The 16,313-nt window shown below is 49.4% G+C and overlaps 1 protein-coding gene across 4 annotated transcripts; it reads right to left on the bottom strand.

Annotated features, from left to right (window-relative positions):
- Positions 1-6: 6 nt before the first annotated feature.
- Positions 7-16,141, bottom strand: LOC122382845 (phosphatidylinositol 4-kinase type 2-alpha-like). Of its 4 annotated transcripts, none has more exons than XM_043368700.1 (9): positions 15,768-16,141; positions 14,486-14,788; positions 14,045-14,163; positions 13,236-13,436; positions 11,567-11,698; positions 10,606-10,812; positions 9,123-9,356; positions 4,798-4,937; positions 7-1,754 (listed from the first exon to the last, which is right to left on the bottom strand). In XM_043368700.1, the coding sequence occupies exons 2-9, from the start codon at positions 14,712-14,714 to the stop codon at positions 1,658-1,660; spliced, it is 1,359 nt and encodes a 452-aa protein (XP_043224635.1). In that variant the 5' UTR covers positions 14,715-14,788; positions 15,768-16,141; the 3' UTR covers positions 7-1,657. The 4 variants fall into 4 exon arrangements, with proteins under 4 accessions (XP_043224635.1, XP_043224634.1, XP_043224633.1 ...); XM_043368699.1 differs by having other exon boundaries at positions 15,938-15,960; XM_043368698.1 differs by having other exon boundaries at positions 15,758-15,896.
- Between the last annotated feature and the right edge of the window lie 172 nt (positions 16,142-16,313).

Genomic DNA, 16,313 nt, shown 5'->3' with positions numbered 1-16,313 from the left:
CGTGTGTAAATAGTCAGTGCATGCGTTGATATATATAAATCACATATGCCGCACACAATGGAATATCGCACAGATAAAGTTAGAGTTGTTTCTCGTCGTGCCGGGCGACAGAAGGGACATCCGGAGAAGGTTGTTCCCGAGACCCACACACCGAGAGGCGTGGCGCCAGCGGAGCGGAGTCACTGGCACCCCGCGCTCTGCCGTCACACTGCAGTGATCCGGCTGGAGACCGGGCCAGTGCACTGGAGACCGGGCCACCGGCCGGAGGGAGACGGGACGGCGGGGCGGGAGGCGCGGCGACCCGCAGAGACAGGCGGCGAGCGGGAGGCGCGGCGACCCGCAGAGACAGGCGGCGAGCGGGAGGCGCGGCGACCCGCAGAGACAGGCGGCGAGCGGGAGGCGCGGGGATCCGCCCGAACAGGCGGCCAACACCGGTGACTAGGTTAGGCTGCGTGCTGGTCCGTGGCCGGGGTGGCACCGAGCGGCACACAGCGTGGCAAGTCTCCTCCGCGGGGGAGGCGCCGCAGCGGCCAGTCTGCCGGCTGGCCAGCACTCGACCCCAGGCCGCGGCCGAGAGCGGATACATGTGTGTGAAAATAGAGCTTCCTGTCCCCCTTACCGGCACACCCCACCCCGATCGCGACGAGCGGCGCCGGTACCGACACGCACAGCACCGAGGGCCGACGCCGCCGACAGTCCAACAACCCGGCACCGGGACTTCGCCGGCCGATCAGAGCCGGCCTCACGACACCGCAGCACACACACATCACCTACACTGGTGCAGGAAACGAACACTTGGATAGCTTCTCACGCACACGTGAAGTGTTTTACTTCAGATCAGCCAGGGTGACTAGCGCTAAGAGTCAGCGTGAATCGACGACGGTGACGATACGATACAAAACCTCACCACCAGAACCTAATTGATATTTAGTTAATGTCTTTCATACATAATCACTCACGAGCCCGATATATGAAGAATAAACATCCCCGCTCAAATAATAGTATGACCTAGATTCCGACTTCGCTAGTCTTCTTTCACCTCACGTTATAGATTCGGCGCGTCGCTGCTGCGGCATCCGTGCTGACTGGCGTCAGGCACAGACGTCAGTCCAACGTCAGACAGCAGCACAGCGCCGTCACATCACCGTCACACACACAGACAGACAGACACAAGCACATACACAGCACAGCGGACAGGCCGGCGCCCTGTCCTCTCAGTCGCCGCGGCCGACCGTCCTACATTGGAACGTACACACTGCAGAGCGGCAGCGGCGGCCTGACCGCGCCCATCAGCAGCGAAACGTCACCTTGGACACACGTCGACTCCACAGAGCGACCCGCCGGCGCCGCGGCTCCGTCGCGAGGGACAGACACTCCCTGGACCCCGCCCTTGACGGCAGGCACTCCCCGGACCCCGCCCTTGACGGTAGACCGTACCGTGTCAGACACTCCCGGCACGGGCGTCGGCACTCAGAAAGACAGCGCTGCGGCCGTGCCGGCGGGGACCGGCGGCCCGCGCTCCGCCGTCCGTCTGCCGCGGAAACTGGGGACACCCACCTGGCGACCCGAGTTCTCTCGGAGTCCTCGGCGACCCGTGACCTCCCGCGGGACACAGCACAGGACGCTCCACCTCCTGGCGTCAGCCGCCGCCGAGCGGCTAACACCAGGAGAAGAAGGGCGACTTCTGCTGGAACCGCTGCGTGAACGTGTCACTGATGGACCGGAAACGGGTCTCCGAGTGGCCGCCCTTCGCCCTGGAACGAGGAGAATGAGCGTGAGCGGACGCACTCGCACGACTCTCAAATGGGTGCGCTAGACGCACAGGATCTCGAGCTTTCTGCATCCAGTGGCATGAGGCATGTACGAGCGACTCCACACCACAAAATGGAAGTGCGAGGCAGGCTTGGCGCCAAAGTCTGGCAAGCCTGAAAGCTGAAATTTTGATCAGCTGTCCGTTGGTTGTGACCGCACTCTTTGGAGAATGTAATGCTCTCGGCTCGGATTTCTTCACTGAAGTATGCTATACGCTGAGTTTGCACGACACAAATTGCTACGCTTTCGTAATGCTGTCGAAACCTGGATTTTTTCCAGAGACAGGCAGGGCAATTGTTCAGTCTGGCGAAGATCACATTTCCGGCCCAAACTCAACAATACGCCTATTAGAACTCCAACCAACTTTCTAACTGTCACTGTCTAAAACCGTCACTGATACGATTCGTTACATGTGTTACAATCCTGTTGCGCAGCCCTAACCTCCAATGATTGTCAATTCGAGTTCAAAGGCCCAGCGGGCTGCCCGAAAGCCGTTACCTGCCGCCACTCAGCGAAGCCCTCCCACATACCGCTCCTGACAGACTACCTGCGCCGGGTAATGGCAAACCTGGCACAAACACTCAGCGCTGCCGGGCCGGGCCAGCCCCTGGGCCGAGGGGTGGGCGGCACCACCGACAGCCGGATATTGGGGGCCTGTCGACGGGCCGACGCAGGCTAGCCGGAGTGTCCGCGGTTCCGCCCACCCATCTCAGCTAGGCGGCGACAAACACGACAGCTCGGGCTGCAGTTCCTATACAATCGGGCGAGTGTCCGCCCACCTATCTCAGCTGTGTGGCAATACAGCGACAAACACGACAGCACAGCTTGCAGTTCCTAAACAGTCGGCTCAAAGTCCGCCCACCTATCTCAGCCAGGCGACACTACAGCGACTGACCCATGAATAAGAAAACGATGACACGAATTGAAACTAGACATTTAGAAGCACCTAAAACACGGTTTAGGAGAAAAGTTGGACGTAACCAGCAAAGAAACAATAGCAATTCAGCGACTAATCCTTCGCGAACTGTCAACAGCTGTGGGTTTTTAATCATTCACACTACACACTAGAAACATCGCTATCCGTCACTAGCACATTAATGACTTAAGCAGCTACAACCAAGTGTCCAACAAGACGGGTAATGACAATGTGCAATGCCAGGTACACACAAAGCTGCAAATGACAGTACGAGCGTGTGAAATTCATGGAATAGAATGCTTAAACTGTAGTTAGGTAAGCGTTTCTTGATGCCTCTAATTAACGACCAAGGCCGATGAAAGCAGTAAAATATCGTCAAAATGAAAGAAACTGGGCAATTGCATAAGATTAATAATTAATTAAATGTGTGGTAGCGGTGGAGGCACAAAAAAGAAACATTTGCAACCTTCTACGAACATAAATAAGTTTGGATCAGGGATTCCTTTCCAAACTGTTTGTGACTCAAGCTTCTATAAAATCGACTACGACTTCGACTACCGACACCTATTCCCAAACTGGAATCCTCTTACCCCGCGCCCTGCTGGGGGGGGGGGGGTGAACGCTCTCTGCCGCGAGTATCTCAAAAACGGCGGCGCGGAGCCAAAAACCCCAAAAACGTGGTCGAAGTAATTTCGTTATTATTTTTGACGCTCTTTCGAACATCGCCTACCCCGTATCGCTACGTGGCTCAGGAGTCGAGCTCGAAGGGGCGGGGAGGGATTCAAACATCCCCCGCCCCCCCAGCAGGGCGTGGAAATCCACGAGCCCCAGCGAGGCGCAGGGCTCCTGAGCGCCTCAACAATATCACCCACATAACAGAAAAATGACTCATAAAATGTAAAATAAAATGACTCAAGTAAATTGACTCAAGTAAAGTGATTCATTTTTCTTTTGCTTAAGCATGTTTTTCCGTATTCGTAACACGCCGGTAGAAAACGCGTAATATGTTACGACAAACAAACGAAGGTATGCTCATTGCTCATGACAGTCAACCAATGTCTTCTCTAACTCGAGAGACGGAGTCGGTGAGGTTTCGGCGACTCTGACTCTGGTCAAGACTGGCGACTCCAACGGCTGCTAACTCATACCTAGGCATCATGCTGACTTATGCAAACCTGAGAGACAAAAAAGCAAGCCATTCATGGTGACGACTCTGCAAGGTGAATCATCATAGTGTTTGTCATTGATAGTTTTACTTTTCTACGATTCTACGAGGCACAGGTACAAAACTAAATTTAATGGAATAATCAGTAGCCGCTGTCTAAGACGTTATTCGATATGCAACTGTTGATATGAGATGCTAGATGTTAGTTATAAAAAGATAACAACACTCACACGCCAGTTACCACCTTGCGGACCGGCGTCCAAATGGAGGACAACCTCCTACTAGTGCTACCAAATAGTACGGAATAGGACACCCCCCAAGGGTCAGTACTCCACTATAGGTGTCCGCCCACCACCTCCTCGACGGGTCACCAGGCAGACAATCGTCGGGAAACTACCGGACCAATTAGCCGCAGCACATTAGCAGCCGACGGACAGTCGCGTGCCTAGGGGTGACTGATGGTCCGCAGCAATCGGCCGCATTATGTTCGCTCCATATCGGTTACCAGTGGAGGCGGTACGTCTTTCCTGCTTGAAGGAAATTGATGGCACGAATGGGCGAGTGGATGGCAATAAAGGGAAAGGCAGGACGGCCCGGAGGCTGCGCAGTGGCAATGAAAACTGGAAACCATCTCTGCGACTCGACATGAAATGTCGTTCTCAAATCCGGGACCACGAGTCAAGGTATTCTGGTGACGGGATATTAAGATCGGTCAAAGCCAGAGCTGCGGAGTCGATCGGAGTTGACATATTTGACCGGAGTCGGAGTCGGAGTCACCAAAAATCCATCGACTCCGCAGCGGCGTCAAAACCATCGTCATATCTTCACCACGATATCGTAAAATGCCGTGATACTGCTTCGATAACACTATAATCCCACCAAGACACTGCCAGCCGGTACTCACTTTTCGACGACGACGACGGGCATCTGCACTAGCTGGACGGGACTCTTGCCGTCCTTGAGGGCCTGCGCCAGGTTCAGCATCTGGCCCCGCATCACCGACATCTGGTGCTCGAACAGCTGCTTGTCGAAACCCCGGTCCGTCTGTGGGGAGGCAAAATGCTGGCGTCATGATCAAACTGGTGACGTCACGCACACGGCAGCTTGACAAAACCCATTCAATGTTGTCTTACATACAAACAGTAAGTGTCTGCAGTACTTGAAGCGTATGTTTATTGCTGACTTGGGATAAATAAATACACAAGCTTAGGTGGCATTGCAGGGAGGACAAAGCAATGGTCAGTGGTCATCCTGGTAGCTTCGCGCGGCCAGCTGGCATCGCACTGAGGCAGTCTGCATATGGACCATATGTGACCCTATAGCCGGCCGTAAGGCACCTGAGCGACCCAGGGTCTCGTGAGTGCTCAGTGTACCTATCCATTAATAATTCACTCGGACCGCAAATCATGACATATTTTCACGATACCATACTGCCTCTCAGAAATGAAGAATAATACAGGGGCATTTGCTGAGCAAAGAGTTAAGTTCCACTTACGCATGAAAAATAAAACACGTGGAAGGCAAGCACGTTACCGCGGCAACAAAGTAACACATCTCACAGTCTGCAACTACTTCACTGGCAGACTAGCCACCTACGAAAACACCACTTTGCTGTGCAAGGACAGCATATGTAACGCAACCATTCAAACCTCTCGATGGGTGGCGCTGTTGCACCGTATTCAGCGCTGTCACTAGTTCAACGCCGATGCAAAAACGGTAGGTAGGTACGTGCAAAACCAGTAAAGCTGAGCTGGATTATTCCCTATCAACGTGGCCCTGACTCGGTTTCATGTTGGTTCACCATGATACCCAGCATTTCCGACGACCCAATCGCGTTCAAAATACCCACATCCTGGTAAAAATGTCCATTCCCGCGCCGTCTTCCATTCCCCATACACCATGTATCTTTAAAGAGCATAAAGTCGCTGCGATGTCCCCGTCATTTGACGTGACAAGAGGCAATTCACAGTGGACGCTTTCCAAACGCAGTCTGAGCCGCGGAAGAATGACTGACGAATATGTCATGTCTGCTCAAACAATATCGCGTCCGGGGAGCAGCAAAAGAGAGAAAGGGAAAGAAAGAGCGAGTGAGAGACCGGCAGTAGAGGTCTGCACCGGCCGGCTGCAGCCGCGGCTGGCTGCAGCCCCACGGCTGTGGGCCGGGGCGGCTGCAAATATCTCAATGAACACGGCTACGGCTGTGGCCACGGCTGTGAGATTTCAAGCTCAATCTTAAGTACTCAAATCAAAATATAAAATTTTAAATCCTTAATCTTACATTCTGATAAGCAGTCTAGCCTGTAAAAATCATGCAAAGGATGCCCAGCAACATTGAAAGTGGTGAAGCCTTTGAAAACCTGTAATGGTTTTACCATTTGCTGTAGGGGAGTTTGCACTCTGGTACAGAATACTAATTATATGTACCAATTGTTCCTTCATCATCAAGAGCTTGGCAGTTTCAGAAAATGCAACATGTTGCATTGTCACATCCCTCTCAAATCAATCTCACCTGGTCATTAGGAGAGCACCTTACAGCTATTGAAGACGAGCGTTCAATAATTCTTTCAGGTAATAGAAAAAGAAATCACGCCTAGGTAAAGGCAGGTAAAGGCTTCATAAAATATTATCTAAAATAACAGACGTATTTCTGGATTTTCGGCAAGTCCAATTACATAATATAAAACTGGCGTTTTATGTTCTAACTGGTGTGTGAGTGACCGCTAACAGAAAATGCTGATCAAAGAAGCCAATGGAATTAGATTACAAGTGAGCATGAACCCTACTCACGGTTAATTCACATGATGGTGAAAACCCTGAACACGTAATTCACATGACGGTGAAAACCCTGAACACAATATTTCTTACGCGAGCTGTTGACTTTACTAATAAAATGACATCTTCTTCTAAAAATGTTAAAATTTGACCATTAATCTTTGTTTGAGAGCAAGTTTTTAGTTGTATAGCATTATTATTTATTATTTATACTTTTCATGGCTGTTTATAGTGACACAAAACAATTCATTGCCACTTCTTTGCTATTGACGTCATTAAAAACTGAAGTAAAATTTTTGATTGAAAGAGGCACTTGTGGCTCGCACGTCCTTGACGATTTGAGCGAAGATCATTATTTGGAAAAATCAAAATAGATGAATGTTTTTCTTTCTTGGATGCTCACTAGTGTTGTGATGCCTTGCATATCAAATTAGTATTTGAGACTTGCTCAGAAGGCTGCTTCAAGCCTGGCATATCACACCCCAAATAATATGCAAGGTGAGAAAGAAGCAAGAGTTTTGACTAGACAATCACTGTTTGACAGTCCATCAACTTCAGTTTCATTTTCCATACCTAACATTGATAATGAAAAGCATCAGGGTCTGTTGTTCTGTCCCACAACCATGCTTCAGGATTTGGCATTAGATGTCTACACTGCTAGTGCTTCTATTCTGGTTCGTTGTTTATGTTTTCTGTTGATGTAGGTACCTACCTACCCATCTTTCTTAACCCCTTGCAAGGGCTTGTGTAAGCATGCGATGCGCATCAGGCTTCAGGCCTTCGGCCTAAAGCCAGATACACAACCACTTAACCTATGATGCTTCATGAGCTTGAGAATCTATAGCCCATTGCAATGTGCTTTTGGCTATATGTTTCAACTAAAAACAACTTATATATACTATTTGGTTGCATTTCATTGAAAGTATCCACGGCCGGCTGACGGCTGGCTGCCCACAGTTTGCCACGGCTGTGGGCGGCTGTGGCTGTGGAGCCATGGCTGCGGGGCGGCTAGGCTGTGGAAAATTGCAGCCGTGCAGAACTCTAACCGGCAGCCAAGTCGTTCAAACCAACACATTCCACCGAGTTGTTAGCAGTTATACCGCGCTCAGTTTCCATAGAACACGGCCATTCGAGTGGCGATCTTCATTACTTATTTAGGCATTGGCGTGACATCGCAGCTTAATTCAGCCAGCTGATTAATGTCTAGCTGCCGCAATTATGCGTAGCGGCCCACGCAACCAGCGCATTTTCACTCGTCCTCCCTTTATTTAAAGAAGCGCTCGCAGCAAAGACCGTCGCACTTCGAGGTCCTAACGTTCCGGTCACCGGGACAGGGGACGGGCAGCTATGGATCGCCGCACCCTCCTTAAAACGACACGATGGTCACTGGCCAATTGACAATGGACGCCTTTTGAAGCGGCATGACGGCAATATCGGCAAAATGGAGCGCATGCAACGTGTTTGGAATGTCCGTGGGCTCGGAAAGCCGGCTAGAAGTAAATGATAACCTGGCGTAACCACGCAGCACTAATGATAGCGCGGTGTCACTGGTGGGTGGCACTGTAACTCAAAGTTGTCACTTATTAGAACCAAGGATGTCCTGATGAGTAATATCTTAGAATTATTATCCTCTGTTATATTCACTGTATACCGAATGGTGGGAATTTCCGCGTGTGTCGTGCGACAACCAATGAATGAATTACGTTACAAAGATCATTTACACTCTTACGTCAACATGAAAAGTGGCAGCCAATCGCGAAGATGACACAAACCATTGGCAATATCTATTATCTAACTTGATATGCCAATGGTATGGACATTTGGGCCATCGCCATGGCATGCACCATTTGTAACTAGGCACTGTAGGCAGGCACCGCTCTTCGATGCTCTTCAAATGGCATTTCTGTCCCATGCGTTCCGAGTGCGCTGGGAAGTGGGAACTGCAAACCTTCACTTCATTGAGTTTTTGCTGTTGGAAACGGTTTTGATTTTAGGGCGGGAAAAACTATTTTCAATGACCTGCCTAGAGAGTAAAGCTGATAAATACAGAGATGTCCCTATAACTTTGACGCATCAAAATTAAGTAGCACATGTCTCGATACCGATAGACAAATGCGGACCGGCACTTAACGATTCCCTGCCAGACCAACCAGAACATCCTGACTCAAGACATCAACCCTTGCCACCAGCTGACCGGACTGGGTCTGCCCGGCGTCCAGGAGCCCTACCGGTCCACGGGGTTGCTCGGCGGGCTCCTGGCGGGGTCGGTACTGGCTGGCCCCAGGTGCGCGATTGTCGTCACGTTTGTGTTCATTTGGAAGAGGCACTTTAATTTAAGTTTATCTTTTGCACCGATGCACCATGACTGAACTTGCTAATTGTTTTTTTTTTTTTTTGTTACTCAATAAAATCAACTGAACTGAACCAGTCACCCTCCCTCCTCTCCGCGTCACGCACCTTGAACAGCCGGTGCAGCTGCTCGCAGAGGCCCTCCACGAAGTTCATGTCGGATATGAGCGGTAGCACGTGGTCGCGCGTCTGCGTGGAGAAGGGCCGCTTGGCCCAGGCCAGCCAGGCCCAGTGGTACGGGTAGGCGCGCCAAGAGTCCGGGTGCTTGAACGGGAACGCCAGGCCGTTGTCGATGGCGGCTACCCTCACCGAGGGGCGGCTCGGCCCGCCGCCGTCACCGCTCTGAGGGGAGGGGGGAGGTGTCACCAGGCGGCCCACACCTGTGATAACACGGTACACCGTACACGGACGTCCCTACCCACGTCCCATCCATGAGAGTGATAGTGGAGTGAAACATGAGAAAATACGATAGAGATTTTCTAGATTATTAGCCAGAAAACCACATCACCAACAGGCTGCTCAGTCACCGTGAGTTCTCCCATCACTTTTATCTATGTGCTGCTAAGAAGAAATGCTGTTGATAGCAGAGAAAAACAATTAAAAAAGTAAATCGGCGGTCCAAGGTAACAAATAACGCACGGACTCGACATTCAGTGTGGTGCGTATCAACACAGCGGACATCCGAAGGGAGCCGATAAGGCACATGACGTCCGCGACAGATTGGCACCCGTCATCGAACACACGACAAACATGTGGTAGCGTATAAATCAAATGGTCGACAAGCACTATCCCGTAATACAGTTCTCGAGGGGATAAATAAATTTAAGATGGTATTGCCAGGTTCTCGGCAGACGAACATTAAAAAAAAAAACGGTGAGGAATACAAGCAGTACACTATGACTGAATGTGACAGACCTTAAAAAACAGGCACACAAATAGACAGAGTCATAACAATAGAATGTATATCATTAGTCAGGTGGTAGTTATGCATCGTTAATGCTGGGTAGCTTATTACCGACGCCCTTGACGACGAAAAACACGAAGCCGGCAGCTGTAACTGATGGTTATATGCCGTCTCATACATGGCTTACCATTCCATCTGACAGCTCTATATTCGGAAACAACTGATGACCTAGAAAGAAGAACTAGCTCGACACCTATGCCCTAAAAAACATACCCGTGTGACAAAGGAAATGTCACGTGAAAAGGAAGTCTTCGGCAGTCACATACGTAGGAACGCACGTATAGACATTTACGACGTTGCTTCCAATTATAATCCAGCGCGGCAAATACACCCCTAGCAGTCCACCGGTTACGTCGAGGAAAACCTATCGTTAGTCGCCAGTCTCACACATCAGCCGTCGCTGTCTCGCTCCTCGTCCTCACACCTCCCCCGCCGCCGGTCTCACACCAGCTCACCCGCCGCCGGTCTCACATCTCACTCGACCTCCTCCTCACCTGTCGCCCGTCTCGTCTCACACCTCCCCCGTCGCCGGTCTCACCGCTCACCTTCTGACCCCTTACCTGTCGCCCGTCTCGTCTCACACCTCACCCACCGCCGGTCTCACATCTAACTCGACCTCCTCCTTACCTGGCGCTCGTCGGGCTGGTTGTACTTGATGAGCCAGTTGTCGTTGCCGCGGTCCGTGTTGCGGATGATGTAGTCGAGCACGACCAGCCGCTCGAACTGCAGCTGAAACTCTGTCTGCAGCTCGTCCGACAGCTGCTCCTGCTCGAACCGGCGCAGCCAAAAGTCGGCGTCCTTGTAGCCCTCGACAAACAGCTGGAACGAGCCCACCTGACGCAGAGTGCGGGGGGGGGGGGGAGGTGTTAGAAGGCAGATGGAACGAACCCGCCTGTCCGCAGCCACGGACGAGGGGATGTCAGACAGCTGTTGCTGACGAGCAGCGGGGGTAGTCAGAAGATAGCTGTCGGCGACAAGGAGCAGTGAGGCGACAAATGCCAACGGAGACGGGTAGCGGGCGGCAGCAGGCTGTTGGCGACGGCTTACTGTCAAGCTGGAAAGCTGTCGGAGCTCTGCTAACTGGGGCGACATTGGGGTGGGTAGGGGCAATGGACACGCATTCATGCATCACCGTGATAACACGTAACCCAAGCGACACACCAACATTCCAAATGGCAAATCACATATACCAGCCAACTCATTGTTGTTGTGTGTATCGAGTCACTAGCAAATGCCCCCGAATAATAATAAAAAATTGCAAACAACGTATCCGGCACGGTCTATCCATCTGTATCCATCCATCAAAAGGCACGGTCTATATTAATGTAGCAATGGGTAATCACCGAGGATCCGACGGCGTAATCAGTGGTGTTACATTACGAGCTTATATATGATTGCCCGCGACTACGGACTCGAACATGACCATTACACCCATTGCCCCCCCCCCTACCCACAAAAAAACGAACTACGTCATTCCATAGCAACAGGCCATTAACTCGTTCCTGGTAACAAATGACCATGCATTATGCCACGAAACATACCTCAGTAAATCACGCACTGGATTGTTACCAAGAGGGAGAGAGCCTACCTTGGGAGGCAGTCCCAGTCGGTGGAATTTCCGTCCCACTTTGGGAAACCTCTCCGAGACCATCTGTTTCAGGTGGGACTTTTCCCGGTCGATTCTTGTGTAGTTGAAGGTATCACTGGCCAGCTTGACCACCTGTAGCGGCCAGAATGACCGAGTCAACAAAGATACAGGAACAGGTCGCGGTAAAAACTGTTAAATAGAAAAAGCGTAGCACGCAGAGAACGATGGAGATGCGCAATGATAATCGATTTGAAAGTCAGGAGCCGCATAGTGAGCTAGTCGGACCTTGCACAGACCTACAGATACTCAGTTACGGTCAAAATACATACAAAACAGACTGGTTTTTGATTCACTTTTTTGGATCGATTCAATCATTGATTCATTTGATTTTTGTTTGATTCAATCACCCTTTGATTCCTTCAAAAAATTTGGTGAATCGATTCCTTTTGATTCAGAGAATCAAAAACAATAAAAAGAATGATTCACGTTTGATTCAGCCAATTTTTTTTGAATGATTCTTTTTTAATTCAGTTAAAAAATAAAATATACAAAATATCAGGGATAGTATTGTATTTGTTGTGTTCTTTTTGTTGTCATGTAATGGCAGTAGTGTCAATATTTGTTGATAATGAGCTATGTTCGTTCACTTCAATTTTTTTTAAAGTTCATGAATCATTAATTTTTTTTTGATTCAATCAACCCTGATTCCCAATGCGTTTGATTCAATCATGGCTTGTGAATCAAACAATCCTGACGGTGAATCAAACCTTTTTGATTCAACAAATTTTGTTTGATTCAATCCAATCGATTCAATCACAGATGAATCAAACACCAGTCTGATACAAAAAGAACCAAACAATGCCACACTTATAAGACGCGCCTTGTTATGTACGTACCACTATCGCTACTGCTGTATGTTACTATGCGTCTTCAATAAATTTGCGTCATTATATCCAAACGGGCGTAGTGATATTCTAGACCAAGACTGTACATTGCATGCGAAATTTCGTACTTTTGTGCAACCAATGTCTAGCTGCCGGGAGAGTGTCAACGTTTCATGACCAGTTAAGTCGCCCAGCCCGCTGTTCGGAGATTAATGAAGTAGGCCACTACGGTATTAAGTTTCTAATTAAAACCAGACATCATCGAAATGTAATTAGGTCCGAGAAAGGTAATTCGGTACAATCAATATTAGCCCTGAAAGATTATGATGACGCCAAATACACTTTATCCCCATTTGAAAGTCGCTCTTGATACGTCGGGATATAAAATTCCAGCCGTGGATACCGGAAGCTATTCATAAACAAACACCGTTTCCTATCCGGCCAGCCCGAGATGACGGCATTCTTTGACGAAACTATGGCACCATTTCCGACAGAGCGGCTCGGCGAGGGGCTGCCGGTCCGCTAGCCAGACCAGGACTCGAGCACCGGGGCCGGGCGGTGTCACGGTAAACACCGATCACGTGCCCACCGACCACTGTGTCACTGGGCCACCTCCCGAGACGCACCAGAAACCACCGGTTACTACATCCCAGACGGGCCACCGAAATCCATGACTCGTTACAAGACGCCCGGCGCAGGATAAACAAACGCCGTCGCGGCGCTGCCGCTGTGTGCCGGCCTGCGGGACCGGTACGATCCGACGCCGGCCGGTGCGGCTCGGTTACCTTGGTCTTGGGGACGACGTTGAGCGCCAGCTTCTGGTCCACCAGGCTGGCGCCGGCCTCGGACAGGTAGCCCTGGTTGGGCGCCAGACACGAGCGCCCGAAACAGCACGGACAGCACAGCTTGTGCATCCACTTGGTCCACTTGGGGTTCAGCCGGCCGTACGGCTCCTCGTCCTTGGGTTTGAACACGGCGATGACTTTCTGCCGAGGCAGAAAATACAGCGGTCAGGTCTGATCGCCAGGGTGGAGATCAACACACAATTCACACACAGCTTCCACGTCTTATCTATCGGTTGACAAACACCACGCGCCGAACCATATCAGCAAACCTATTGGGTTTTGTTGCCGATAAAACGTGATGAACTAGTTGTACGTTAAAAACGCATTAAATTTTCAATAATCGCAGAAAAACAAACCTTGCGGTAGGTATCATGACAAAAGCGCACTACTGTTTGTGGGATGAATATCAACGAAAGATATGGTTCAAGGTTATCAGTAAACACGGCACATTTTACGATGTGAAATCGCCAAGTGTCATACAGACTCCTGTCAACACCATCTAGCAAAACAACATCGTAAGATTACCAGTTGTCATAAAACGTAAAACATCCTCCACGCATGCAAACACACACACACAACCACTATAGACATACATTGAGGTTGGGTACTTACTTACACAAACTGATGGCTACAATACACAGGTCAGATAGTTACTTACACAAACGGACGACTACAAGTCAAACACAAACACACAAAAAAAAAAACACAGAAAAAGTAATGGGTTGTTTCACTCCCACATACTGACTCACATTTTCGGGATTTTTCACAAAGTAGCTGCCACTGGAGCCCTGGTATATCCTCTCCGGGTAGATGCCGTTTTCGACGGCCATCTCTGCCTGTCGCACCAGGTCGGTGAACTCTGCATCCTCTGCAACATGGACGGAGCAATGTTGGACACTCTGTATGGGCTGCAATAAAACAGAGCTGCGTTTTCTCAGGGGCGGTAACATGCCTGCAGTTGGTGGCAGTGGTAGGTAGAGGCTGCATCACCTTAGATCCCAATGGCTAGCAGGTGGACCATATCTGAATATGTTGATATGCCTCATGTTAAACTTGATGCATAAGCCAGCTTTCCAGCCTAGTTGAAGCAAGCTGGCGCAAACATGGATTTGTCCCCCTTCCAGCATGACTTTACACCTCTGCTGCCATGGGTAGATACTTTGCAGTCTAGCATCTACCTGGTTACTCACCTGGCCAGTGATTGAAGGTGAAGTCGAAATCCATGCCGCCACCCAACAGGGGCTGGTTTTCACGTCCAGGGCGTGGTGAGCCCAGTTTGATGAATGAGGGCCCGAAGGCGACGTCTGGCAGTAAAGGTTGATCGGAGGTGGTGCTGGTGTTTGAGGCAGTAGACTCAGTGCGCTGGCGCTCCTCTGCATTCATAGACAGTTCAATGCAAGGAGCTTGGCTCTGGTCCATACCGGGTCACCAGCCGCCAACTACCATTGCCCTTGTGATCTCTGACAGAGACACTGGATGCTCACACAAGTAGTCTGCAACAAAGGACAACAGTCAACAATGAAGATAGTTTTCATTAGGCCCATGTTGTCCCCCATATAAGTGTGGGTCCACTACCACGAATTACGTCACACATGTGGGCAGAACTATGAGCAGAGCCTAACACATGTTGATGTGGCAGCCTGAGCCACGATAGGTAGGTATTTCAATTTGTATTTTAATAGAATCTTACTGATATTTTGAGTGCAGTCAATTTGTATGGATAGTGGATGACAGTTAAGGAAAACTACTGGCATCCGCTCCCTATGCCTGAGTGTGGGTCCCATTGGGTAGGCAATTATGCACCGAGTGAGTGTAGGCCTTGTGTGGTTAAAAAACATTCTTATGCCTTATTTTTTCATTTGAATGCTAGGATTCATTGAAAAGATGAAGTTGTCTGATTTTATGACCATATATGGTCATCGCCCTGCCCACTCCAGCCGCTGATTGGCTAATCCAATTTTTGTTTGGCTCCTCGTAGTTTCCCCAATTGATGTGACGTCATACTGACTACCCCTCCCCTACCCCCACGCCTGGTGCACATGCCGCACACACCGCACGCAGCAGTGTGTGGTGCCAGTGAACACTGAACAGCCCTCTGGTATATAGGGCCTTGGTTCCCATCACAAATTGCTTGGTGAGATGCAACATCTGTGGAAATTAGCCATCAACTAGGAACAAAAGGTGATTACTTGTATTTTGGTAGGCAATGTCAAAATGAGATTATCTGATTATCTGTGCTATTTTCCACAGTTTCAAAAGTGAACGAAATCAAGACAAAGGACCTTATCCACTTGAGGAAAACGGCTGAATCAGAGAACCACAATTTGAATTGGACGCACATATTTCGTCTCATTAAAAACGTAAAAAAAAAAACAATCTCATCAGCAAACACTGAACTTAGCATAAAATCAAGGCCCTAAATACAGCATAAAATAACCAAAAAGTACCTCACCTTTCCTCACCTTTCCTGACCTTTCAGAATCAGTCACCCCATTCACCACATAACGCATCATCAGAGGGCCACCAAAAATAATTTCGCAATCGTCAACTATTAGCCTGCTTCACATTGCCAAGTGATATTGCAAGGACCCAAGGCCCTAAAGCAAGGACCTACGTCATTTGACGTCATCGAACATACTGACCAGCGGACCCCTGAGCGGACCAGCCAGTTCAATTGCGACTGAAACGGCAAGCAGAGTCTTTTAAAATATGCATTGCCATTTGATAAAGAAAAAGTAACTATTAAGCCGATGCATATGCGGTGAATATACGAAAATATTGGAGCATATAATTTATAAATAATGGACAAGTTCAACCACTCTCATTCAACTTATCGCAGTCAGTGTTGGTCAGTGTGATGTGACTGCGCTTTAATGGTTAAGGCTAATGAAAAGTACACATAAATAATACATATTGATTGACGTAATTACAACTATTATTTCAATAATATGTCCACGTTTCACCATTTCACTTTATGTGAAAGAAAGTATTCATAGGTTTGCAATTTAGTTAACTTTT

This window comes from Amphibalanus amphitrite, unplaced genomic scaffold (assembly GCF_019059575.1).
Source record: "Amphibalanus amphitrite isolate SeventyFive unplaced genomic scaffold, NRLGWU_Aamphi_draft 000148F_arrow, whole genome shotgun sequence".
NCBI classification, from domain to species: domain Eukaryota; kingdom Metazoa; phylum Arthropoda; class Thecostraca; order Balanomorpha; family Balanidae; genus Amphibalanus; species Amphibalanus amphitrite.
This window is presented reverse-complemented; position numbering and strand designations above follow the sequence as displayed.

What these genes read in the sequence shown, in the direction of transcription:
- LOC122382845 (XM_043368700.1), bottom strand. Translation starts at nt 14,714, where the DNA reads ATGGACCAGAGCCAAGCTCCTTGCATTGAACTGTCTATGAATGCAGAG. An exon ending in ACCAGCCCGACGAGCGCCAG is followed by an intron (nt 9,357 to 10,605) that starts GTAAGGAGGAGG and finishes CCCTCCCCTCAG; the next exon opens with AGCGGTGACGGCGGCGGGCC. An exon ending in CCCGTCGTCGTCGTCGAAAA is followed by an intron (nt 1,755 to 4,797) that starts GTGAGTACCGGC and finishes TCCTCGTTCCAG; the next exon opens with GGCGAAGGGCGGCCACTCGG.